The sequence below is a fragment of the Ranitomeya variabilis genome, chromosome 7 (genome assembly GCF_051348905.1).
Source record: "Ranitomeya variabilis isolate aRanVar5 chromosome 7, aRanVar5.hap1, whole genome shotgun sequence".
Classification (NCBI taxonomy): domain Eukaryota; kingdom Metazoa; phylum Chordata; class Amphibia; order Anura; family Dendrobatidae; genus Ranitomeya; species Ranitomeya variabilis.
The window spans coordinates 152,842,898-152,870,690 of NC_135238.1; the positions used below are offsets into that span (position 1 = coordinate 152,842,898).

The following is a 27,793-nucleotide window of genomic DNA, read 5'->3' on the forward strand; positions in this document are numbered from 1 at the left end:
CATACTCACCTCTCGGTCGGTCAGGCCCCCGGCACTTTCAATAGTCACCCGCACCTCGTTCCGGCGCCACTCCACGTTCAGCAGAGGGCGCACACTAACTACGTCACCGCGCCCTCTGACCTGAGCGTCACTGCTGAAGACAGAGCGGCGCCTGGAACGAGGAAAGGTGACTATTGCGCAGTGCAGCGCTCCCCGTTATACTCACCTGGTCCTGGCGCTGTGCAGTCCCTGCTTCCCCGGCGCCGCAGCTTCTAACTGTACTGAGCGGTCACTGTTACCGCTCAATACAGTAATGAATGTGCGGCTCCACCCCTATGGGAGGTGGAGCCGCATATTCATTTACTGTAATGAGCGGTACCATGTGACCGCTCAGTACAGGAAGAAGCTGAAGCTGCTGCTGCCGGCGCAGGGGAAGCCAGGGACGTGCAGGGACCGCGCCTGGACTAGGTGAGTATTTTTAGACAGCCCCCGCTCCCCCTCCCCTGCCGACCCCTGGGTATGACTCGAGTATAAGCCGAGAGGGGGACTTTCAGCCCCAAAAAGTGGGCTGAAAATCTCGGCTTATACTCGAGTATATACAGTATGTTGAATAATCTTTGTTTTCAGATCATTCGACAGTTGTTTTGAGGAGCCCATGATGCCACTCTTCAGAGGAGATTCAAACAGGAGAACAACTTGCAAGTGGCCACTTTAAGTAGCTTTTCTCATGATTGCATACACCTGGCTATGAAGTTCAAAGCTCAATGAGGTTACAAAACCAAAAAAAGTGCTTTAGTAAGTCAGTAAAAAGTAGGTAGGAGTATTTTAAACAAGAAAATGATAAGGGTGCCCATACTTATGCACCTGTCAAAGTTTGTTTGAATGCAGATTGCACATTTTCTGTTAGTACAATAAACCTCATTTCAAGGCAGAAACATTACTGTGTCCAACAGTTGTTAGATATATGAAATTGAAATAGCTGTTGCAAAAAAACAATTTTTATAAAACATTAAGCTTAAGATTAATAGGGGTGCCCAAACTTTTTCATATAACTGTACATTTTAATTATTTATATTGTATTATATTGTATGTAAAAACTTATGGTTATGTTGCAATGTATTGTAGCACATAATGATGCAGACGAATGGAGGGTTAAATCACGTTAGCCAAGAACATCCTGATTGGAGGATTGAATGTATAAAAATACCATCAGAAATCAGAAGTTTAGCTGTGAAAAAGATCCATGTAGGATCGAAACGCGTAGCTGGATCATTAGTGCCTGCTCTGTGCATACTATTATCCACAAGGGATTGTGCCTACTATGATATTTTAACTATTGTACAATAAAGAAAATTTTTTTTAAGGACATGAAAATGCCTGGATGCAAGTTTCGCTGTGTCTCTATGCTTTGTCAGGTGAGGTGAAAGGCACGTTGAGGCGTTCTAGTGACTTATGTCATTTTAGTTGTGTATTATATTTTGAACTTTTATGGGGCACTAGGAGTGTATATTTATGGCTAGAGTATGATGCTTCCACAGTGATGCCCCAACAAAGTATGATGCCCCCACAGTGCAACCCCTCACAGTATAATTCCCTCACAGCCACCCACACACCATGATGTCCCCAGTGTGTCAGTATTCATCTACAGGCAAGTTATCAGTACACTGTAATCCACATATTAATGGGTTTGGATACACTCTAACATGAAACACAGAGGGATACAAATATAGTGTCAAGAATGAGCCCATAGGAACATATGAAGAAAATCTGTGGGTCAACACCGCACCTTGGTACACACACCCTAATTTTGAACAAAATTATGGTGTTTTATAGAGTAGGTACAGATAGGAAATTCATTGTGATTCATTAGGAGAGAACTGTAGGAAAGAGGAAAGAATCAAGTCTTACTGTTCGTCTGATATTGGGCCTATAACAACTTTCCATTCCTCCTTAATATTGAGGGAATATGATAAGGATTTCTGACAGAAGACATTTGTATACTAAGAAAATGATCCGTGTTGTTCCACCCATTTCAGCCATGGTTGTAAATAATATGGAGACAGTAATACTGAGATCAGCACTTGTCTCTTGTATGCAGCATGCAAAATAAAAGGCTTTTAAATGTAATTGTAAATTTAGAGCGCAGGTGTCCAAATTTATAAGTCTGAATTGTGCCATTCACTCATGTACACAGACTGAAAATATACGGAACTCATCTGATTTCAGCTTAATAAAAGATGCCAGAGGTTTGTTCTATCATACACAGAACTGTGAAGACATGGAGGATACATATTCTATGTAGTGTGCTTTACTCGCCAGTGATAACGGTAAGAACCGTGGCTTTACCATAGACATAGATGAAGTCACAGGTTCTGTAGGTGAGGAAGGCTCATAGTTCTGCACCAACGTCTAAGGGTACCGTCACACATTGAAATTTTAATCGCTGCGACGGCACGATTCGTGACGTCGCAACGTCGTATAATCATCCCTCCAGCGTCGTAGACTGCGGTCACACGTTGCAATCACGGCGCTGGAGCGATGCCGAAGTCCCCGGGTAACCAGGGTAAACATCGGGTAACTAAGCGCAGGGCCGCGCTTAGTAACCCGATGTTTACCCTGGTTACCAGCGTAAACGTAAAAAAACAAACAGTACATACTCACCATCTGATGTCCGTCAGGTCCCTTGCCGTCTGCTTCCTGCTCTGAGTGCAGCCGTACAGTGAGAGCAGATCGCAGCACCGCTGCGCTCTGCTCTCACTTTCCGGCCGGCACTCAGAGCAGGAAGCAGACGGCAAGGGACCTGAAGGACACCGACGGGTGAGTATGTACGGTTTGTTTTTTTACGTTTACGCTTGTAACCAGGGTAAACATCGGGTTACTAAGCGCGGCCCTGCGCTTAGTTACCCGATGTTTACCCTGGTTACAAGCGAAGACATCGCTCGATCGCTGTCACACACAACGATCCAGCGATGTCAGCGGGTGATCAAGCGACGAAAGAAAGTTCCAAACGATCTGCTACGACGTACGATTCTCAGCAGGGTGTCTGATCGCAGTAGCGTGTCAGACACAGCGATATCGTAACGATATCGCTAGAACGTCACGAATCGTAACGTCGTAGCGATGGAAATTTCAATGTGTGACGGTACCCTTACAGTATTATACTGACCGCATCTCCTCTGCCCGCCTCGCCTGCTCTTCTTCAAGCTCTTCCTTCATCTTCTCCATTCTCTCCTCCTGCTCTTTCTCTAGGCGGAGCTGCTCCTCTCGCTCTCTCCTTTTTCTTTCTACCTCCAGTCTTCTCCTATCTGCTTTCTCTGAGATCTCACGAGCTCTTGAAGACCTCCTCTGACGGACAGAACTGCTGGTTACCTAACGATTAGGAATGTATGTATTTAGATTGTAATTTAAGAAATTTTCAAGACCCCAACATTCAATTTACCAGTTATACAGTCATGGCTGAAAGTGTTGGCACCCTTGAAATTGTTCTAGAAAATGAAATATTTCTGCCAGAAAAAGATTGCAATTACATATGTGTTGTTATACAGATGTTTATTCATTTGTGTTTATTGGAACAACACAAAACTTTCTAGGATGTACAAAGGACAAAAATAATAACGCCCCCTGCATTATTATTTTATAGGGGTAATTTTACAATCTAGAGGGCACAGTGGGGTCATTATTAATTTAAGGGGCACCATACTATACTGTGTACTAAATTGGCACTATAGAAACTCTTATAGTTCAGTTGAAAGAAAACAACCAAAATGTCTTTCTAAAGGGTTCTTTACTTGAACATATTCAGGATCTGTGTTGTAGTGATGTGAAATACCCAGATGACTTCACCTAACCTACTATTGTTTCATCTCTCACTACATTGTGTTGTGTTCAGGACACAACACCTCCGACAGCTGGATGATGCAACATGGGAGCTGCGACCGGAGACCCTGTTACACTTGTGTTCTGAACAGACTCCATGATGAGTACATTCACTTTCTTTTTTTTTTTAAATAAAAAGTCAACGCATTTCAAGGTCGAACTGTACCCCTCATCAAAACACTTGAAATGTGTTGGCTTTTATCAAATAAAGAAGAGAAAGTGAATGTACTCATCATGGAGTCTATGGTTTCCTTGTGGATAAAGCTGGGTGGAGAAGAGCAGCATCCCTGACCCTCTGTTTGTACAGTCAGTCGTTATGCAGATTACATGGGCTGCTACTAGAGTTGAGCAGATCGCTTTGCACAACCCCGGTCCATGGTCCAGGTCAGGGCTCTCTGACTGTGGAGGAGCTGGGTGAATCTCCTTAGCCTTTGGGATCACAGACTCAGCTTATGATTAGCCGGGCTGGCGAGATGTCACCTATGTGTCATATGTCACGCACATGACGTCACAGCCAGAAGAAGTGGTCAAGGGGTTGTGCGGAACAATCCACTCATCTCTAGCTGATACATATCCAATTTTTACAAAAGACACAATTGGAGCCGGCACTGCGTAAAATGAACTGTGTCCTGCTCCATTGCATTACATGGTAGAGATTGTAGCCTTCGCTAGAAGTCCTGCCTCTAGGAGAGTATACTGTACACACACAGCTGAACTACATGTACGATTTTCCTTCTGAGCACTAAATCTTTTTGGTTGTGCGGGCCCCTGTACACAGTCTTCATTTATGTTAGAAACAATTTTATTTTACTTTTGTTTTACTGATCTATGTGAATCATACAGTGGCTTGCGAAAGTATTCACCCCTTTGGCTTTTTACCCATTTTGTTACATTACAACCTGTGTTTAAATATTTTTGTAATCCAATTTGTGTGTGATCCATCAGCACTAAATAGTCTAAGTTGGCGAAGTGAAATGAGGAAATATATAGGCATAAATTACATTTATGGGATGAAATAAAATAGAAATGGCATGTGCATATGTATTCACCTTTTTGCCATGAAGCCCCTAAAGATATCTAGTGCAAGCAATTACTTTCACAAGTTCCATGCTTAGTGAAAGGAAATGCCCCTGTGTGCAATCTAAGTGTCACGTGTCTGTCAGTATATACACTTTACCTGTTCTAAAAGGCCACAGAGGCTGCAACACCACTAATCAAGAGGCACCACTAACCAAACAACACCATGAACACCAAGGAGATCTCCAAACAAGTCAGGGACAAAGATGTTGAGAAGTACAAGTCAGGATAGGGTTATAAACAAAAAAATCCCAATCTCTGATGATCTGCCCCTGGAGCGCCATCAAATCCATTATTATCAAATGGAAAGAACATAGTACCACAGCAAACCTGCCAAGAGAGGGCTGCCCACCATAACTCTCACCCCGGGCAAGGAGGGCATTAATCAGTGAGGCAGCACAGAGACCAAAGATAACCCTGAAGGAGCTGCAGAGTTCCCAAGCAGAGACGGGAGAATCTGTCCATAAGACCACAATAAGCCGTACACTCTATAGAGATGGCCTTTATGGAAGAGTGGGCAGAAAAAAATCTTTAATTACACACAAAAATTGGAAGGCTCTTTTTGAATTTGCTAAAAGACATGTGGGAGACTTGCCAAATGTATGGAGGAAGGTGCTGTGGTCAGATAAGACCAAAATTTTCTTTTTGGCCACCAAGGTAAACGTTATGTGTGGTTCCAAACCAACACAGCTTATCACCCCAAGAACACCATCCCCACAGTGAAACATGGTAGTGGCAGTCTCATGCTGTGGGGATGTTTTTTGACAACAGGGACAGGGAAAATGGTTGAGGGAAACATGGATGGCGCAAAATATAGGGATATTCTTGAGCGAAACCTGTTTCAGTCTGTCAGTGATTTGAGCCTGGGACGGAGGTTCACCTTCCAACAAGACAATGACCCAAAGCTTACTGCTAAAGCAACACTCAAGTGGTTTAAGGGGAAATGTGTAAATGTTTTGGAGTGGCCTAGTCCAAGCCCAGACCTTAATCCAATAGAGAATATGTGGTTAGACTTGAAGATTGCGATTCACCAGAGGAAACCATCTAACTTGAAGGAGCTGGAGAAGTTTTGTCATGAGGAATGTGCAAAAATCCCAGTGGCAACATGTGGAAAGCTCAAAAAGACTTATCCACCATGACTTGCAGCTGTAATTGCCACAAAAGGAGGCTCTACAAAGTACTGGTCTTAGGGGGTTGAATAGTCATGCACAGTGACATTTACTGTTATTTTGTCCAATTTCTTGTTTGCGTCACAATAAAAAGAAAACCAAATGTTAACAGCTGTAGACATGTTCTTTACATAAACTGATGCAAAGTCTCAGAAAAAAAACCTGTTAAATTCCAGGTTGTGAGGTAGCAAAACACAAACAAAAGTCAAGGGGGTGAATACTTTCGCAAGACACTGAAGCCACTGTACATCTGTAAATCATACACCTAGAAAGATAAAAAAATCTCAGTAATCAGCATAGCCATGGGACTGCAGTGAAAGCATACTACTGATAGTATGGCATTTCTCTAATCTTTGGAAAAGCAAAGGTACCTCTGATGTTTCGCTATAGGCATGCTCCTCTTCATTGGCTTGACCTGTTACTTCCAGTGTTGCAGTGCCCTGTTTGTCCGCTGCCTGCTCTGATGTCTGGTCGGATGTCTGGGGTGTTACACCCGCGTCAGGCTCAGATTGAATATCACTGGACTGTGTTGGTGTCGGGCTTCTCTCATGATACTCAATGACAACATAAGAGTCTTCACTCTCTTTTTCTGTATCAATTTCCTCCTCTTCTTGTATCTCTTCAGGTGATTCCTGAGTTTCATGAATGGTTTCTTCCACCTTTGCTTTCTCTGATGGTTTCTTTGGAGCAGATATTTTGCTTTCACCTTTTTTATTTTTGGGCTGCCCTGTAAAATACAAAAAGGTAAAATAGAAATCAAACACAAAGCATTGCAATATGTGAAATAATGAGGCTGAAAATAGCAGTATGCACCAGATTGCTCACAATGTAACCTGGCTCCCATATCATCCATACCTGGTGGACATGCCCTACACTAACCAGATGTGGGTCCAGAATCTATGGTATCATTCAAACTCTCATTAAAGCACCACTCCAATGTTTAGTTTTTATTGCAGCTCAGGAGTGATGCTACTAATGCAAGGTCCCTGCCTTTAGTCTTATACTTACCATCCGCTCTCTTCCTCTGTTGTCCTCACCTCTGGTTGGTTTCCAGCAGTTACTGTCATGCAGGATCGCTGCGGTTTTGGCAGGGCGAGCAGGAGGTCACTTTTCAATGCAAGTCTATGAGAGTCTTGTCCTGGCCTCGTTAGGTCTCTCATAGACTTACTGTGCACTGAGAGCTCGTGACTGTTACCTCTCACTCCCAGTCAGTCACAAGTTGCAGTCAGAAGTTGGTGGCGCGGGGACAGAGTGGCGCTGGGAAGAGCTGAAGATCGCGGGTGGGGAGCATAATATTAGGTGCAGGGATCTTACATTAGAACCACTCCAGTGGTGAAATAAAAAATAAGGTGGTAGTGGTGCTTTACTGTCACATTACTCTGTGATCTGAGGTTCGCCCCCCACATTAAAGTGTGTCAGACTTCACTCTTACACAATTTCAACTCCTTACTTTTTGTTTCTGCCGCCAAATAAACCATTGCACATTAATAGAAGCAATTATCTGTTCCCCACAGGAATGCAAGTTCATAATGGACGGTTTTATGATTAATGAGAAGTTGTCTAGCATTTTATTGGATAAAAATGAAAAAGCTGTTCAGACCTGGACACCATGGATCAAATATTCTTACTTCTGTTCACTATCTGCCCTGACATGATGTGATATGCATTTATAGTTCCCTTTAAAGATATACCTTACTCCAGTGTTCCCCAACTCCGGTCCTCAAGAGCCACCAACAGGTCATGTTTTCAGGATTTCCTTAGTATTGCACAGGTGATAATTGCATCACCTGGACAGGCAATAATTCCATCACCTGGGCAATAGTAAGGAAATCCTGAAAACATGACCTGTTGGTGGCTCTTGAGGACCGGAGTTGGGGAACACTGCCTTACTCATTGCCTTATGAGTGCTGCTGGGATTTATTCCACAACCCTCTCCTTTTGTTTTTGTTTTTGTTTTAGTTTTCGTTTTTCTTCTTTTCTGCTCTCCCTCACCCCTTCCCTCCCATTACATCTCGCTATTCCTGATTATACCTTGTGCATGCAGACACCCTCTAAGAACTTGACCCTGTTTTGGTATTGTCATATAGCATAAAGTAATAATCTTCATTTCTTGTTTCCTCTGCTGCATGAATTACATCACACATCAATCTATCCATGCTCTGCTACTATTTACAATTATTGCTGATGTTCTGTCATTGTGTAAATGTACTATTTCTATATTCGATAAAAAGTTTGGAACAGAAAATAGCATTATGCATGTGGAACCATACAGGAGCTTTCTGGCACTTATTGGTCTATCGTTAAATACCCTTGATGGTCTATCCTTACTGCATGTGAATGGGACTCGGTAGAAAGCATAGCCACAATCATTTGTGCAGTATTACACTTGGAAAAGCAATGAAGTGAGTAAGTGTATCTGATGATCAACAGGGGACCTCAACTCATCAAATATTGGTGGCCTTGAACGCTGCTAGGGCCATGATATAGGAGGCATTGATTGAAATGGCTTATCGCCTGTGTTTGGTGTTTGTGTCTACTACTACACATATGTTTTTGGAATAGTGAGAAGAAAACTAAAGGATCAGTGAGTTCCCCAATTTCTATATACTCTATGGGTCTAATTCAGCAAAGCTTTTATGCCAGTACTCCGGCTAAGAAAGCTTTGAAAAGTTTCATAATTTTGGCATTTTCGCCCAGCTTTGGCAGAGTTGAGTGAGCTGGGGTGAGGCAAAGGCGTGGCGACCACCGCTCATCATGAATTTGAGCAGGGAATGGAGTAGGATCTGTGGCAAGGCACACACAGAAGAAGTGTACACCACTTGTCCCACACAGATTATTCATGAAGAGGAATGATCTACATGAATGGGGAGAGTCTGACTCCAGCACTGCTCCTCATCAGGATCGGTGTGACCAATGCCGGCTTGGTGAATTGGGTCCTTAGTGCTGAAGATGACTGTCTTCGCCTTTGATTCTAGAACATTTTGCTGATACTTATTAAAACCATACTTAAAAATAAAATAAACGCCAGATCAAAACTTGTTTTTGTATCCTGATGAAGCATACAGATTTTATTTTTGGACAGAATGTGAAATGACACAAAAATGATGATGGTTCCTTTTCCTATCATTTAAAAGAACACAGTCCGGCTTTTGGACAATAGAAGTCAACGGCATAGGATGCAACCGGATTATATTACATCATGTTCCTAAGGTAACATTGTATCTATTTAATAAGATGCAAGAACGTGGTGTGACCTAGCCTGACAGTGCAGACTCTGTGTTGGGACCAGTACTGATTCCCATATAGGAGGACGGCAGCAGTTTCCAAATTCTGACCCACAGAATTAGCTTGGCTAAGTACACTCATGCCACGTGGCAGGGGTCAGACATTGGAGCTAACCCAAATCCCTCGCCACTAGAGAGTCAGCTTTCCTCTGGACGAGAGCTACTTGCAAGACTGACACAAGATTTGATCAGTTTGGAACTTCTCTTTCGTGCAACTACCAAACATTAGAAAAAAATAGAATTTGTTATTTAATTTTCACTTAGATGAATGAAAGCCTTAATACCCACATAATACCCACATAATACCCACATTTTATGATGTCCACTGTTGAATATCTCAGTGTTTTTACAAATTCCTTACCAACAACAAAAACAGCTTTTCCTTGTTCTGCTCCAGTTTTCTTATTGACTTTCTTGGCTGGTGAAGTCTGATCTTTCTCTGCTTTTGGTGCCTTCTCACTTTTGGCTTTTTTCTTTCCCTTCCTCTTTGTGGCGTCTTTTGTCTAGACATCAGTAATATTAGCCATATCAAAGCAGAAATAAGTGAAAGCAATGGTAAAATGATCGACATCCCAAATTATTCAGCATGTCAATGAAAGTCAGAGGCTTAAGGGGTATTGACATCAACATAACTTCAAAACCAAAAAAGGCTGATATCGATAGAATTGTTTTCCGTTGTCACAGTATGCGCTATTTAGAATGATTCACTATCTCGAGAGCTCCCCCTCTATTCTGGAATGTTACGTTACAGATCAGGGGGCATAGTTTGCTGCTTTCAAGACATTTTGGTTTAAAAACTAACTGTTTTAATTGTTATTTAATAAATCAATAGCGACATGAAAATAAACACCTTTCTAATAAATGTTATTGCACACATCTGCTCCTGAACTGATCTTTCATTCTCAAAATTCTCTACTTAGGGGTAAAATCTGCATTCAGTGAAAAAAGATTTTACCCCTGAATTGAGAGTAAAGATCAGGATATGACAGTAGGTGCTCATATATTTCTATGGAGAGGGGAGGATCTGGAGGCAGGCATGGACATTCTACTGCACGTTCCATAGAACTTTATAAGCACCAACTGCCATCTCTTATCTCATTAAAGGGAAAGTCTGTATTTACTGAAGACAGCTTTATCCATGAACTGATAATTTTTATAATGAAAAATCAGTTCAGGAGGTGAAAGAGTCAGAATTCTCTGATAAATTACAATGTTGCATATTTTCATGGGTACTGATGATTTATGAAATAAGAATTAAAGTGACATTAACTCTTTAAAGTAAATATTTTGCATGAAAAACAATGCTAGACTAGGGCTTCCCAAACTTTTTCTGCTGGGATCTAACCAGACTGATAGATAATTTGTGGACCTCACCATGTGTAACAGAAGTCTATGATTACATAAAAAAATAAATTTTGGCCTTTTTTTGCTTCCTGAACTTGCTATAACATTAAAATAAGTACAAAATGTCAACTGTATTAAAAAATAGAGACTATTGCAGCTAGAGAAAAGACTGTTCAGAAGATTAAAACTTCTATTACATCTATCCCTCAACCAGTCTCACGGTTTAAAGGGAATCTGTTATCAGGTTTTCCTACTCCATCTGAGAGCAGCATGATGTAGGGGCAGAGCCTCTGATTCCAGCGATGTGTCACTTAGTGGGCTGCTGACTGTAGTTTATATAAAATTCCTGTTTTACCTGCTGCAAATCTAATAGTGATTGCTGAGCCCTGTATAACCCACCCATACCACTAACTGGCAGCTTCCTGACCGTGTACAGTGTACACAGAAAGCTGTCAATCAGTGGTGTGGGTGGCGTTATACAGAGGTCACGAATATGGAGGACTTCATGGCAACAGGTTTAAAAGTCCTTTAGTAGTAATCTACTGATAAAAAAGTGATTTTAGCCAATCTGCAGCAAGCAGCCCAGTAAGTGACACATTGTTGGAATCAGGGTCTCTGTCTCCACATTATGCTGCCATCAGATTAGTTGGCCAGAACCTGGTGACAGGTTCCCTTTAAGAAGCACTGAGGCACACGATTTTCTCTTAAATGTCTGTGTTGCTTATTTCCTCTGGTAATTTTATGGAAATTTATGAATGAATTGACAACTGGTCTACAAACAAATCAACTAAGTAACACAGTTCCAATTCACTTCTAAATCTGTAGGGAGGGGCGACAGGGGCACAGCACAACACAACAAGAAGAGGAAAAATGGAACATCACAGAGAGTATGGAGCAATGACAGCTGACAGGTTACGGACCTCTGTGTTGGTGATTTCTTGTAGAAGTGCAGTCTCTTCTTCTTCTGATAATTGCTGCTTTTCTAAGAGGCTGTCGTCCTGGCTAACTTCTGTCTCTTGTGGAATGGCAGGCACTTTCTGTTTCCTCTTAATGGATTCTTTCTCCACATCTTTAACACTAAGAAGTTGAACACATTGGTTAAGATTTCTTTAAAATACACTTTAAGGGCTTGCTCACAATGCTGTCTTGATATGCAAATGTGGCACCCCAGGAATGTGGGTACCACGGTGGTATTGCCTTCCTCTCAGGGAGGGTGATGCCATGCCTGGAAACGAGGAGAATCCCTTTGGCAGGTAAGCTGTCCATTCAACACATTCTGACTCCAGGCCAGAAGGGGGAGCTCTGAACCTGGTTTTCAGGGGAGCTTCCCTAGATAATATACATTCTGGTCTGGAGGAGTTAGTGAGTCTGGTGCAGACAAGGAACAGAGAAGGAGCACAGGAAAAGTCAGGAGCTAGAGGAGAGCTGCGAGTGGGCTCCCTCTAAGCTACAGCACAGAAACCGGGAGCCCAAGGCTGTGAGGAACTACAAGTCCAACGGCAGAACCGGAGGGCAGGAAACTGAAAGTGACTTGCCCACATTACAACTGAGGTACAGCAACAACCAGAGCCCGAAGTCACCGTGAAAAGAGACCCCAAGGAAACATCTCGAGTTGCCTACCGTGCAGGTACTGTCCCAGGACAGAAGAGAAAGAGGGCCTTGCCAGAAAGTCGCAGGCAGCAAGGGACTAATATTCAGTGCATAGTGGAAGGCTCCCAATCTGACCTGACCAAGGGGGTTCAATCCGTTTCCAGGCTGCCTGGACTCCACCGTCACCTGTTGCCAGTACCCTGGACTGAAACTGACTACCAACAGTAAACCAGGTAAAGACATTACAACCCCGTGTCCTTCGTTTATTCTGGCACCACACCACTCTGGCCAAACACACCGGGAGCCCTGGGGACCCCACTTCACCTGTGGGAAGTGAAACCATCTTTCCTGCAGCACCATCACTCCCAGAGGACCCCTTTAAGCAGCATCGGTCACTCTTAACCGAGAACCACAGGTGGCCTCATGAATTTTTATTATTTTCACATCCCCTTTAAAGACTGTTTCCCTTTTACTTGGGCGCCCAGGGCCACGGACTGGGTCGCCACCACCGTGACTTCCCCTTTAACAACGACCGGACCCGGTACCGAGTACCCCTAGGCCCTGGCGGGTGACTCACAAACATGGCCAAACGCTCTCTGATATCGGGTAGCACTCGGCCCAATGTTATACTATGAGACAGTGCAGATCTACAATTATTTTCTCATGCCGATTCAGTACATCTGATATTTAGATCATGAGCACCCATATAAATCTATGAGAGCATGTGAAACATCAGACTGCACTCGAATGTCATACAAGTGCAGTCCAACTTTCGCTCACAGAGACAATTGAGAAGATGGAGAAATTAGGCTTTCCATCTTCTCTGCATCTGTGCATCGGTCCTCTTATGAGAGAGAATCAGATCACACTAAGAGGACACTGGGATTATTCTCTGATAGAGTTTGAGCCAAGTATCATTAGCATAGTCGGCCAGGTTCTCTTGTGAGCATATCCTAAAGGGAATCTGTCAGTAGGATTTCACCCCCAAACTATTCATATGAGCAGGTATTTCTTTCACAGACAAGTCCAGCAATACCTTTACATGGTCAGTCCCCTCCTCCATTACTGAGAAATCAGCATTTGAATTGATATGCAAATGAGGCTGAAGAACTATGGTAGATCTGAACCCTCTGTCACTGAAACTCTATTCCCAGCCCAGCCTCCTCTTCCTTGGCCGATAGTCTCTATGCTGTATAACTTCAGGCAAAGGAGGTGTTAGTCCAGCAGAAGGAGGCGGCGCTGGGTGGTGAATAGAGCTGGAGTGACAGAGGCATCAGATCTACAAATAGTTCTTCAGCCTCATTTGCATATTAATTCAAACTGTGATTTGTCTGCAATGGAGGAAAGTACTGGTCATGTAAATGTATTGCTGGACTTGTCTTTGGAATAACTTTATGTTCATATAATTAGTTGGGGGGTGCAGTAAAAGCCTGCCGAAAAGTTCCCTTTATCCAACATGTAACAGAATTACCTTTGATAAAGGAAGCAGGAATCATGGCATTCTAACATTTCAGCTTTGAGTTGGGGAGAGGATTGTCAGTTAATAGTCTACTAATGGTAAAAGAGAATGCTGTACGGTGTATTCCTTATTAGAAGATATTTAAAATCTGTAACAATTTTATCTGAATACTGCGGATCTATGAGATAAGATAGGAATGATAGCAATCGGATATCATATCCTAATAGAAAAAAAAACAGATATAAAAATGACAAATGATTGCAGGAAGTTTACTCACATTTCAGGATTATTCTCATTTTTACCCCTGAGCTTTGGATTTTGGGTCGTCGTAATTTCTGAATTCTTAGGTTTCTGGTTTGGTCGTTTTTCAGAGCCTGTTAAACGAAATTCCAGGACAAGTATGTTAAATGCCAGCAGAGTTCTTCATACTTTTACAGTTTTTAACTAAAAAGCATCTTTGACTTAGGGTGTCATCCAGCTGCTTACTGTGTATCACTGTACAGATCAGACTGCAGAATAAAGTCCCCGTCACACTAAGCGAGGTCGCTAGCGAGATCGCTGCTGAGTTACAAGTTTTGTGACGCAACAGCGACCTCAGTAGCGATCTCGCTATGTGTGACACGTAGCAGCGACCAGGCCCCTGCTGTGAGATCGCTGGTCGTGTCGGAATGGCCTGGACCTTTTTTTGATCGTTGAGGTCCCGCTGGGTAGCACACATCGCTGTGTTTGACACCTTACCAACGACCTCGTTGACGACTCAGACACTGAATCGTCATAATAGCTCCCATGTGACATCGTTGTACAGGTCGCTACAGGTCGCTGGTGAGATGTCAAACAGTGAGATCGCAGCTGCGATCGTTGGAAGATCTCACTGTTTGACATCTCACCAGCGACCACATAGCGACGCAGCAACGATCCCTGACAGGTCGTATCGTTGTCGGGATCGCTTTAGCGTCGCTAAGGGTACCTTCACACGAAGCGACGCTGCAGCGATAGCGACAACGATGCCGATCGCTGCAGCGTTGCTGTTTGATAGCTGGGGAGCTGTCACACAGACCGCTCTCCAGCTACCAACGATGCCGAGGTCCCCGGGTAACCAGGGTAAACATCGGGTTGCTAAGCGCAGGGCCGCGCTTAGTAACCCGATGTTTATCCTGGTTACCAGCGTAAAAGTAAAAAAAACAAACAGCACATACTTACATGCGTCCCCCAGCGTCTGCTTCCTGACACTGACTGAGCTCCGGCCCTAACAGTGTGCTTTCACTTTCACTTTAGGACCGGCGCTCAGTCAGTGTCAGGAAGCAGACGCTGGGGGACGCATGTAAGTATGTGCTGTTTGTTTTTTTTACTTTTACGCTGGTAACCAGGGTAAACATCGGGTTACTAAGCGCGGCCCTGCGCTTGGTAACCCGATGTTTACCCTGGTTACCAGTGTAAAACATCGCTGGTATCGTTGCTTTTGCTTTCAAACACAACGATACACGGCGATCGGACGACCAAATAAAGTTCTGGACTTTATTCAGCGACCAGCGACATCACAGCAGGATCCTGATCGCTGCTGCGTGTCAAACGCTAGCCAGGACGCTGCAACGTCACGGATCGCTAGCGATGTCGTTTCGTGTGAAGGTACCTTAAAGTGTGACGGGGCCTTAAGTTCATTGTTGATCCAGGGTTGTTCTGACAGCAAGGTCTGTAACACTTATCTCACTTCTCCTGAGCAGCTGATTTATGACCAGCTGAATGTTGAACTTTGTTTTGGTCACATATCAGCTAAGAAGATTATACAGAAGGAGAGCGATTACAAACCGTGCCTTCAGACAAACTGCCTGACATATTCTCTATTAACTCTGCAGTCTGATAAGTACTACAGTGATACATACAGCAGAGGCTGCAGAAGCTAAACAGTCTAATATTCCTAAGAAATCCCTATTACAAAAATTATTTGTAGCAAAAATACATGCATTTAATTGAAATAAAATGGTGCCAAAGGTGTTATCTTTTATACTCCAAATGGCTGTATAACCATTCAGTTGACAGGGCAGGTTTGTAGAGCTATGGAAAAAAGTAAATTGTTCCTCAGAACAACATGGTATTTAAACACCTTAACCCCGGAGCTTTTTTCGGTTTTGCGTTTTTGTTTTTCGCTCCCCTCCTTCCCAGAGCCTTAACTTTTTTATTTTTCCGTCAATATGGCCATGTGAGGGCTTATTTTTTGTGGGACAAGTTGTACTTTTGAATGAGACCATTGGTTTTACCATGTCGTGTACTCGACATAAGGTGGGCTCACCGCCGGAGCCCACATCAAAGTGGGGGTACTGCCATCCGATGTACTATACCGTCCGATGGCAGAAAGGAGATAAATGGAATCTGTCACTAGGATTTTACTACCCCATCTGAGAGCAGCGTAATGTAGAGGCAGAGATTCTGATTCCAGCAATGTGTCACTTACTGGGCTGCTTGCTGCAATTTGGCCATAATCCCAGTTTTATCTGCGGCTGATCTAGCAGCTCTCTAAATGCTGAGCTCTGTATATCCCCACCCGTTCCACTGATGGGCAGCTTTCTGTGTACATGGTGCATGAGCAGAAAGCTGGCAATCAGTGGTGGGGCGGGGACAGGGCCGGGATGAGAAGTAAGCCACCTACCTAGAGCAATACCTCCTGTCTACCTGAGAGGGTCTCACTTTAAAAAAAATCCTGAAAGCCTGCTGTCGCCCAACATCTTCCTGAGGCCACAGACATTCACCACAGTGATGCTGGGGTGCAGGCCTCGGAGTTGAGCCATGTCAGTCACTGACACCGCTCACCCCCCTCTCTGCCTGTGCCCCGGCTGTCACTCCCTTCCAGCTCTCAACTGCATTCGTGTTAGTCAGACGCAAATACAATTGCTGTGTGTGCAGCCGGGGACAGGAGCAGAGTAGCTGTCCTCTCCCCAACTCTGCTGGGATCTCCAGAAAAACGCAGGCTGCTACCGCCTGCGTCTTGATGGAGAAGACACATGCAGGGGACGTTGGATGGTGCAGTGCAGTGACGTCATTGCACCATCCAACTTCCACTACTACACTTCACGGAAGAAGAGATGGTGGAGAAGAGCCAAGATTATGTATGAGGTATTTTTTAATTTCTATAGTACTGCGCAGAGGGGCATCAAATGGGGGGTGGGGCTGTGCTTATGGAGGGATAAAATGAGGAGAGGGGCTGTGCTGATGGAGGGATACAATGAATGGAGGGGCTATGCTGATGGAGGGATAAAATGAGGGGAGGGGCTGTGCTGATGGAGGGATACAATGAATGGAGGGGCTGTGCTGATGGAGGGGTAAAATGAGGGGAGGGACTGTGCGGATGGAGGGTTAAAATGAGGGGAGGGGCTGTGCTGATGGGGGATTAAAATGAGGGGAGGGACTGTGCGGATGGAGGGTTAAAATCAGGGGAGGGGCTGTGCTGATGGGGGAATAAAATGAGGGGAGGGGCTGTGCTGATGGAGGGATAAAATGAGGGAAGGGGCTGTGCTGATGGAGGGGTAAAATGAGGGAAGGGGCTGTGCTGATGGAGGGGTAAAATGAGGGGAGGGGCTGTGCTGAAGGGGGAATAAAATGAGGGGAGGGACTGTGCGGATGGAGGGTTAAAATGAGGGGAGGGGCTGTGCTGATGGGGGAATAAAATGAGGGGAGGGACTGTGCTGATAGAGGGATAAAATGAGGGGGGCTGTGCAGATGGGGGATAAAATGAGAGCAGGGGCTTTGCTGATAAGGGGTTAAAATGAGGGGAGGGGTTGTGCTGATGGGGGAATAAAATGAGGGTAAGAGTTGTGTTGATGGGGGAATAAAATAAGGTGAGGGGCTGTGCTGATGGGGGAATAAAATGAGGTGAGGGGCTGTGCTGATGGGGTATAGAGGAGCTGTGTTGATGGGGGAACAAAATGAGGTGAGGGGCTGTGCAGGAGGGGGTAAAATGAGGAACTGTGCAAATGGAGGAATAAATAGAAGGGCTGTGCAGATGGGAATAAACTGAGGGGCTATGCAGATTGGGGATAAAATGACTGTGCGGATGGGGGAACAAACTGAGAGGCTGTGCAGAGTGGTTGAATAAAATGAGGGGCTGTGCAGGTGGCATGAAATGAGACACAGTGAGGGATGGGGGGCTGTGCATTGACCATAAAATGAGGAGATATGCGTTTAGGCCATGGAATGAGGGGCTGTGAATGGGGGACAGCAAAGTATATGAAGAGCTGTGGTGACCATACTGAATACTGTATATGGGGCTGTGGAGGTCATTATACTAGGGTCTTTGGTGACCATTCTGGATATGGGGCTGCGGTGAATATCATACTGTTTGGGGTGTTTGTTGGCCATAGTACTGTATGGGATGTTGTGAGCATCATCATAGTATAAATGGGGGCCGTTTTGAACATCATACTATACAGCTCTGGCAAAATTTTCAACATAGCAAAGGGGAAAAGGGAAAAAAAACTTCGCTCTCCAAAATATACCGTCCGTGCCTGGAGATCAGTGGCTGACTACCACATATGTGCAAATAGAAATAGAAGACTTCCGGCACAGGAATCCTTTTTCAGTAAAAATTTTTTTCTATATTTAAACATCTTTAGCGATAAAAAGCAACATCATGGGGACCCCCCCCCATAGGCCTGACGCATTTCAGACCCAGTAAAAACAGTCCTTCCTCAGAAAGAAGAAATAAATAATTTTTAACTGAAAAAGGATTCATGTGCAAAATTTTCAGTTTGTCTGATTTTTCTCTTTATAGGTATATTTTTGAGTAAAATGTAAATTGTTCTTTTATTCTATAAACTACTAACAACATGTCTCCGAAATTCCAAGCAATAAATTTTGTATTTATTTTCTGAAAATGAAAAATGGTCAAAATAACAAAAAATGCATTGCTTGCAGACCTCAAATAATGCAAGAAAAACAAGTTCATAATGATTTAGAAACAACAATACTAATGTTTTAACACAGGAACAGTTCACAAATCAATATTTTGTGGAATAACCATGATCTTTAATCACAGCTTTCATGCGTCTTGGCACGCTTTCCACCAGTCTTTCTCACTGCTTTTGGGTGACCTTATGCCACTCCTAGTACAAAAATGTAAACAGTGCTTCTTTGTTTGATGGCTTGTGACCATCCATCTTCCTCTTGATTACATTCCAGAGGTTTTCAATGGGGTTCAGGTCTGGAGATTGGGCTGCCCATGACAGGGATTTGATGTGGTGGTGGTCCTTCATCCACACCTTGATTGACCTAGCTGTGTGGCATGGCACATTGTCCTGCTGGAAAAAAACAGTCCTCAGAGTTGGGGAACATTGCCTGAGCAGAAGAAATCAACTGTTTTCCAGGATAACCTTGTATGTGGCTTGATTCATATGCCCTTTGCAAAGATTAACCTGCCAATTCCAGCCTTGCTGAAGCATCCCCAGATCATCACCGATCCTCCACCAAATTTCACAGTGGGTGTAAGACACTGTAGCTTGTACGCCTCTCAAGGTCTCCGTCTAACCATTACACGACCAAGTGTTGGGCACAGTTGAAAATTAGACTCATCGGAGAAGATTACCTTACTCCAGTCTTCTATGGTCCAATCCTTATGGTATTTGGCAAACTTCAGCCTGGCTCTCCTTTGCTTCTTATTGATGAAAGGCTTTTTTCTAGCTTAACATGACTTGAGTCCTGCCTCTAGGAGCCTGTTACGAACTGTTCTTGCCATGCACTTCACCCCAGCTGCCATTTGCCAGTCCTTTTGTAGGTCATTTGATGTCATCCTGCAGTTGCTGAGTGACATTCGAATAAGATGACGGTCATCCCGGTCAGTGGAGAGTTGTTTTCACCCTCTGCCAGTCTGTAGCTTTGTTGTCCCTAAAGTCTGCTGCTTGGAGCATTTTTTATATGGTTAAAATAAAATCTATGTTTTAATTATACATACGTTTTCTCGCTGAACCTTTCCTTGCTTTTTGACATTTCGATAACCCTCTTATTTTTAAGGGCACTGTGTCGGGATGTGCTGCAAAAGACCGGAGAAGAAGGAGGTCTGCAGATGAGCTGTGGATGTGAAAAGTCATCGTGGGATCAAGACAAGATGGAGAAGAAAAGAAAGACGTCTCCAGAGAAGATGTCATCCATAAGGTATCTGGATGTAAATGTTTATTTGTGATACTGACTAATTTTCATCAGTACTGTGCTTCCTGTATGGTTCGCTGTCTGATGATGGCTGTCAATAACAACTCTCAGCATCTCCTTACCATCAGCGTTTGCTACTTAACCCATCGGAGGGGAAGGGGGATGTGCATTAGAGGTCCTGTTGCCTTGGTCTCTGTGCCATTCCTATGGGAAGGCAGGCACCATTGGCTTCATCTGCTTAGGGAACCAAAATACTTTGTCCTGGCCCTGGGTGGGATTCTACAGAACTCATGAGTATGGAGAGCTAAATGGCAGCAGGTTTACTAGCCCTCTGGTGATAATCTCATGCTTATAACAGTGATTTTATCAAAACACCAGCAAGCAGCCCAGTAAGTTACATCGCTGGAATCATTGTCTGTCTCCACGTTACGCTGCTTTTAGATTAGGTGGAATAAACCAGGTGACAGATTCTCTTTCATATATCCTTTATATTAGTACTTTAATAAAGGATTTGTGCCAAGCAGAACTCACACTGATCCAAGAACAGGACCCTGCAGAACCCCATTTCAATGGAATGGAGGCAGAACATGTGCAACACTAGTTTGAAATAAAAATCATCCTTGAATCAGAATATCGAGTTTCATCATCATCCTTCAGGAGTGCATATTGCTGGGAAAAAATATTTACAAACTGTTATCACTAGTGTTGAGCATTCCGATACCGCAAGTATCGGGTATCGGCCGATACTTGCGGGTATCGGAATTCCGATACCGAGATCCGATACTTTTGTGGTATCGGGTATTGGTATCGAAACAACATTAATGTAAAAATGTGTAAAAGAGAGAATTAAAATAAAAAATATTGCTATACTCACCTCTCCGACGCAGCCTGCACCTTACCGAGGGAACCGGCAGCGTTCTTTGTTTAAAATTTGCGCTTTTCTTTCCTTACGTGAAGTCCCGGCTTGTGATTGGTCGCATGCCGCCCATGTGGCGGCGACGCAACCAATCACAGCAAGCCGTGACGTAATTTCAGGTCATTCAGTATTTTAAAATTACGCTCCGGCTTTGTGATTGGTTGCGTCGCAGTCACATGGGCGACGCAACCAATCACAGCAAGCCGTGACGTAATTTCAGGTCCTTAAGGATTTTAAAATTACGTCCCGGCTTTGTGATTGGTTGCGTCGCAGTCACATGGGCGACGCAACCAATCACAAGCCGTGACGTCACGGGAGGCTGGACACGCGCGCATTTTAAAATGGGCGCGTGTCCAGCCTCCCGTGACGTCCCGGCTTGTGATTGGTTGCGGCGCGGTCAACCAATCACAAGCCGGGAGGCTGGACACGCGCGCATTTTAAAATGGGCGCGTGTCCAGCCTCCCGTGACGTCCCGGCTTGTGATTGGTTGCGGCGCGGTCAACCAATCACAAGCCGGGAGGCTGGACACGCGCGCATTTTAAAATGGCTTCCCGGCTTGTGATTGGTTGACCGCGCCGCAACCAATCACAAGCCGGGACGTCACGGGAGGCTGGACACGCGCCCATTTTAAAATGCGCGCGTGTCCAGCCTCCCGGCTTGTGATTGGTTGACCGCGCCGCAACCAATCACAAGCCGGGACGTCACGGGAGGCTGGACACGCGCCCATTTTAAAATGCGCACGTGTCCAGCCTCCCGTGACGTCACGGCTTGTGATTGGTTGCGTCGCCCATGTGACTGCGACGCAACCAATCACAAAGCCGTGACGTAATTTTAAAATCCTTAAGGACCTGAAATTACGTCACGGCTTGCTGTGATTGGTTGCGTCGCCCATGTGACTGCGACGCAACCAATCACAAAGCCGGAGCGTAATTTTAAAATCCTGAATGACCTGAAATTACGTCACGGCTTGCTGTGATTGGTTGCGTCGCCGCCACATGGGCGGCATGCGACCAATCACAAGCCGGGACTTCACGTAAGGAAAGAAAAGCGCGAATTTTAAACAAAGAACGCTGCCGCTTCCCTCGGTAAGGTGCAGGCTGCGTCAGAGAGGTGAGTATAGCAATATTTTTTATTTTAATTCTTTCTTTTACACATTAATATGGATCCCAGGGCCTGAAGGAGAGTTTCCTCTCCTTCAGACCCTGAGAACCATCAGGAATACCGTCCGATACTTGAGTCCCATTGACTTGTATTGGTATCGGGTATCAGTATCGGATTGGATCCGATACTTTGCCGGTATCGGCCGATACTTTCCGATACCGATACTTTCAAGTATCGGACGGTATCGCTCAACACTAGTTATCACCAATGAAAGCATTGTTCAGTGCGCTCATCAGTTCCCAGACCTCTGCAGCAAACTGAAAGGAAAGAGGACTGGAGTAATCCATGGATTGGATCTGTACGCAGTATCTCTAGACACAAAAAAGGTGAGTGGATTCACACCAGTATACACCTTTGGAAACTAACTACTACACTCTGAAGCTAGCGCTTCCCATGTCCCTCCCCATAATTCCATCTTGTTTCCATTCATTCTCTATGACACTGCAAGAGAAAGCTGAATCCAGTATTGGACCCCGGCATCAGCTTTGTATAGCTTATCCTGTACACAGGGCCGGCGTTTGGCACAGGCAGACCAGGCAGACGCCTGGGGCCCCCACCTAGAAAGGGGGCCCCCTACCTCTGCAGCCCCTGTATGAAGTGCCCAGAGGGTTTACAGCAGTGGCGCCTCTCCCAAGCCCCCCTTGAGACCCCCTCAGTGCAGTGATTTACTCATGTGGTCCGGAGCTCTGTGCTGATTGCTGTAGGATCAGGTTTTGCAGTCATATACAGCAGGGATCTTCATGGGCTCTGACCACAGTCACTGCTTGTAATCTGACAGGGCGACCTCCTGTCACTACTGTCTGGATGACACAAGACAGGACTATTGTCTGCTGAATTAGGGCATTTATTATATAGAAATAAATGAATTCCCACGTGAAACAATAAGGGTAAACCATACACATATAGTACAGGTGTGCATAGGAATCAGCGTTTTTGGAGCATTTTTCTTGCAGCCAAAACCTGCTCTCTTGGCAGTAAAAACACTGCTTTCAAAGCACCCATTTTTTAGGGTATGTGCAGAGCATCCGGAAATGGCAGCGCTTTGGATGCAGTGGACATGTGCTGCGTCCAAAGTGCTGCCATGTTTTGAGCACAGGTGATTCCGCGTGTGTTCATTGATCTGTGCGGAATCCCTGCGTCCTATACATTGCAGGGGTGAGATTTCTCTTGTGGAGACTCGCGTCTACGCCATATAAATTGACATGCTGCAGCCTGGACAGACGCGCTCCATGTCCGTCTCCGCAGGTGAGGTGCGGGTGTCAGTGCACGCATAGTAGAGATGGAATTTCTTGAAATCCCATCCACTATACTGTAACGTCGCCGCTGCAGGTTGGACGCTGTACAAGTACACAGCAGCCGACCCGCAGCGTTTACTGACTGTGGACACACACCCTTACAGCTTTTGCTGTTTGTTTTTTACAGTATGCATTTTGTCTACAGTACATGTTAATAAAGTTAGTGTTATTCACAAAAAACGCAGCGAAAAACAACGTTGCAACATTTGCAGCATTTTTTAAACTTTTTCATTGCTTTCTACGGGTGAAAAAAAATGCTGAAAGAAGTGACACGCTGCAGATTTAAAAAACACTGCAGTTGTGAAATTCAGTCATGGGAAAATAAAAGGGTGCGCAGGAGATTTCTGAAGATCTCAGTTTTTGCTTGTGATGTAAAATGCTGTAAACTTATTATTTGCAGAAGAAAAAGCTGCAAAAATTCTGCATATGAACATGGCGAAAAGCTGCTTTATAAAGTGCCAGCAAAACATAGGAGATTTCCGAAATCTCCTGCATGTGCTTGTTTGTTTTCTGACTGGATTTCAGAACTGTAGCGCTTTTTAAATCCCCTCCGTTTTACCTGCAGACTTACCGCAGATTTATCGTGGAATTACCGCGGTTTTTGTGCGGTTTTCAACAGCGTTTTTACCCCTGCGGATTCCTATTATGGAGCAGGTGTAAAACGCTGCGGAATCCGCACAAAGAATTGACATGCTGCAGAAAATACAACGCAGCGCTTCCGCTCGGTATTTTCCGCAGTATGTGCACTGCGGATTTTCTTTCCATACGTTTACTTGGTACTGTACAACGCATGTAAAATTGCTGCAGATCCACAGCAAAATCCGCAACGTGTTCACATACCCTGAGAAACACTTCACTACTTCTGTAGTTCTCACCCTCCTGGTTTTGGCTTACATATGTTGATGTGAAATACTGACCAAACACTCAACGTGTGAACGTGGCCTTAAACATACTGTAGACAAAACAAACATCCTCACTCCAAAAAAAAGCTTAAAAAAGTGTGAAGAACACCACAAAACAAGCTGAAAAACAGGTGTTTTGAACGCAACATTTTTACTGCTAATAGAAAAGGTTTTGGCTACTGAAAAAAATGCTGCATGTGAACATAGTCTTAGTCTGAAACACTATGTCTATCTGTGGTGTTACATAGGACTGCAGGTGACACCTACTACATTATCTGTTCTCAGAGAGTTAGCACTGTTTTATCTGAAGAGTTAAAAATTAAGAGGTGGTTGGGGGCAACTCTTTGTCTTGGGCCCCCAATCTTTTCTGACCCTAGCAACGCCCCTGCGTACAGCTATAGTGGCAGACCCGTTGGCAGATATAAGGCCCCTAAATATGGGGGCCACAGTGCAATGTTATCATTTGGGCCCCCACTTAAAATTTTTGCCTAGGGCCCCACTTTGTCTAAAACTGGCCCTGCCTGTACACAGGGAATACGTTTAAAACATAGCACAAACCCTTTAACTAACAACAAACGTATGATTAAAGTAAGGCCTAGGTTAACGGAGTTTAAGCACACTCTAAGACCAAGACATTCTAGCCACACATGGCAGTAATGCCTGGGACAAATACAATTGTTGAAAACATGATTAAGAACTATGAGCTCAGCCATTAAGAGATATATAGAGATTTTCCTATTGCTAATGTTAAACTATTTTTAAAATTTAATAAAAAAACATAATATTGTAAATATGTGCTACATTGAATCCACCACTGGCGCCATTTCCATACCTTTCCCACCTTGTACAGACTTGCTGTTGTCCTGATTCTGACCAGTAGATGGGGCTGGAGGATTAATGTCTCTGCCTTCTTGTAACCTAATTGTCTCCTGTCCAGAAGACGCTCTTCTTTCTTGATGTGATTTTGCCTCTATTGGTTTTGGTCTGATGTCTGTGCCATCTGGTTATAAATACAGAATATTTATGGCAGAATATGATGAACTGTAAATTCTTTTTTTTACTCTAAATAAATCAAGACTAGTAATGAGCGAGTATACTCGTTGCTCTGGTTCTCCCGGCCACACTCGGGGGGTCTCTGAGTGTTTGTAACTGCTCGGAGATTTCGTTTTTGTTGAGGCAGCTGAATGATTTACGGCTGCTAGCCAGCCTGAGTACATGTGGGGGTTGCCTGGTTGCTAGGGAATCCCCACATTTATTCAAGCTGTCTATCAGCTGTAAATCATGCAGCTGCGGCAAGGAAAACTAAATCTCCGAGCACTCACAAATACTCGGAGACCACCCGAGCGTGCTCAGGAAAACCTGAGCAACGAGTATTCTCGCTCATCACTAATCAAGACATTTGATTTTAATGAAAGTAGTATTCCCACAATTAAAAGTCATGCCCTAAATCAGGAATCTCCAACACACAGCCTCCAAGTCACATGCAGCTTTCAAAACAATTTCTTGATGCCCATTGCCAGAGGCAGGATGGGGTGGGTGGCAGACGGGCACCTATCGGCCAGACTGGCACCTTGTCTTTAAATGAGCCAGCTGCTGTCCTAGCCGCACCACAAAATAAAACACATGGCCACGCTTCACTCTGAATTACGTCACACAGCGCACCTGATGCCTGTACTCATCATCACAAAGGATCTCCAAGTAATAGATCCGGAGGGGCGACGAGCTGCACAGGAGGAGGTAAGCGCTGTCTGGTTTTGGGGTCATTATAATGTATTTAGGGAGCTATGGGGCCACCGTCCATCATACTGTATACAGGGGGCTGTGGGAACCATCATACTATATATAGGGAGCTGTGGGGGCCATCATACTGTACATGGGGAGTTATCGGACATTATACTGTTTGTAGGTAACTGTGGGGCATCACATTGCAATGCTATTTATTTGTAAGACACCTCATTGTAGCAGCCACACAGAGCCAAAGTTGCTGTTTAGACATCAAACTGTATATGGAGGTGCTGTGGGGTCACCACACTGTATATAAGAAGCTGTGGGGGCATCATACTGTATATAGGAAGCTGTGGGGGCTACATGCTGTAAATAGGGAGGTATAAGAACATCTTAATGTGTATAGTGGACTATGTAGCCATCATATTGTATATAGAGGAGCTGTGGGGCCATCATACTGTGTAAAGGGGGGCTGTGGGGTCATCATACTGTATGCAGACAAGCTGTAGGCCCATCATACTGTATATAGGGGGCTGTGGGACATCACTGTTGGATGCCATAAACTTGTAACAGTTACACAGAGTGAACTTTAGCCATGTGACATCTGTCACAGCTAAAGTTGCTTTGAAACCCCAGCTTAAATTTAACAATACTGCCCATTCTCAATTTGTGTCACCGGACAACATTTTATATTGAGACTCCTGCCTTAAATAATGTGGACCCCAGCAATCTTGATTATCCTGAGAAGAGTGGTTGGATGTCCAATGGTCAGAAAGGTATCTTCTGGAGGGAATAATGTTTAATTTGTGGACATGCCTCTTTAATATTTTATTTCTATATTTATTTTGTGATCCAAGGGGTAACGTTTCTCCTTGCAGAGAGTAACATGTCAAGCATGCCAAGATGAGGAGGCTTTTAAGCCAAAATGGTCTTCTGGGAAATATGCAAATAGTCTCTTCAGAGAGGAAGAGGACTAGAACTCTAGTGCCACCTATAGGAAGTAGTAATCCTTCAAGTCAGTATCGACCCTTTAACGAGCCTTGTTACATGACTTAGGATAAAAGCCCAAATCAGAATCTCAATTTGCAAACACTGTGTTTTGGGATACTGCACCTCGTCAGTGCAAAGTGTGAGATCTGATACGCCTGGGTGAGAGGCGTCTGACCAGGATCCAAGGGGTAATGTTTCTCCTTATGGAGAGCGACATGTCAAGCATGCCGAGATGGGGAGACTTTTAAACCACAATATATTTATTTTATAGGTTTGTGTAAGTTCAATGCATTTTTCATGTGTATGCAAATGACGGACACACTGTAGGTGGGCAGAAGCCAAATACTCATTACATTTAATTTGTTACCACATTTTATGTGGTAAAGTTGTTTTTTTAATCAAGGACGTAATGCTACAATAATGAAGATTACAAAACTATTTGTAATGAAATATTTCTTAAGTGATATATTTTCTGCTGCAAGTTTTGCTGCAAATCCACAAAAATCTTGCATGTAGAAAACAATGGGTTTTGCTTAAGCAGATTTTATCCTTTACATTATAAAAAGTGAAGTCTGCATAAAAAAATCGACATCACATTTATAAGACATGCTGCGGATATATTGTCCAGAAAAAGAAAAATATCAATATGAAAACTCCTCATATCACTAGTACAATTAAATATTCGTCCCAGATGAGAAAAAGAAAACAAAAGAAATAAAATAATGAATCTTCACCTGTTGAGGATTGGTGGCTCTCTTCTTTAATATTTTGGTCTGTTTCAGGCTCATTTTTTATCCTTTGGTCTGTGTCATGTGTATTTTTCATTTCTTTGTCTGTGTCATGCAAACTTGTTATTCGTTGGTCTGTTTTATCGTCATCTATTTCCTGCTAATA

At 44.0% G+C, this 27,793-nt stretch overlaps 1 protein-coding gene across 5 annotated transcripts in view; it reads right to left on the reverse strand.

Annotated features, from left to right (window-relative positions):
* Positions 1 to 27,793, reverse strand: part of KIAA2012 (KIAA2012 ortholog) — a 485,035-nt gene that overhangs the window by 14,425 nt on the left and 442,817 nt on the right. For 3 of the 5 annotated variants that reach the window (XM_077272089.1, XM_077272092.1, XM_077272093.1), the window contains 7 exons: positions 27,634 to 27,787; positions 25,017 to 25,184; positions 14,056 to 14,152; positions 11,650 to 11,806; positions 9,747 to 9,888; positions 6,473 to 6,828; positions 3,146 to 3,348 (listed from right to left, as the gene is read on the reverse strand). In XM_077272089.1, coding sequence (XP_077128204.1) covers positions 3,146 to 3,348; positions 6,473 to 6,828; positions 9,747 to 9,888; positions 11,650 to 11,806; positions 14,056 to 14,152; positions 25,017 to 25,184; positions 27,634 to 27,787 — 1,277 coding nt within the window. The remainder of the gene's footprint in view (positions 1 to 3,145; positions 3,349 to 6,472; positions 6,829 to 9,746; positions 9,889 to 11,649; positions 11,807 to 14,055; positions 14,153 to 25,016; positions 25,185 to 27,633; positions 27,788 to 27,793) is intronic. The other 2 variants (XM_077272094.1, XM_077272091.1) reach the window with 1 other exon arrangement.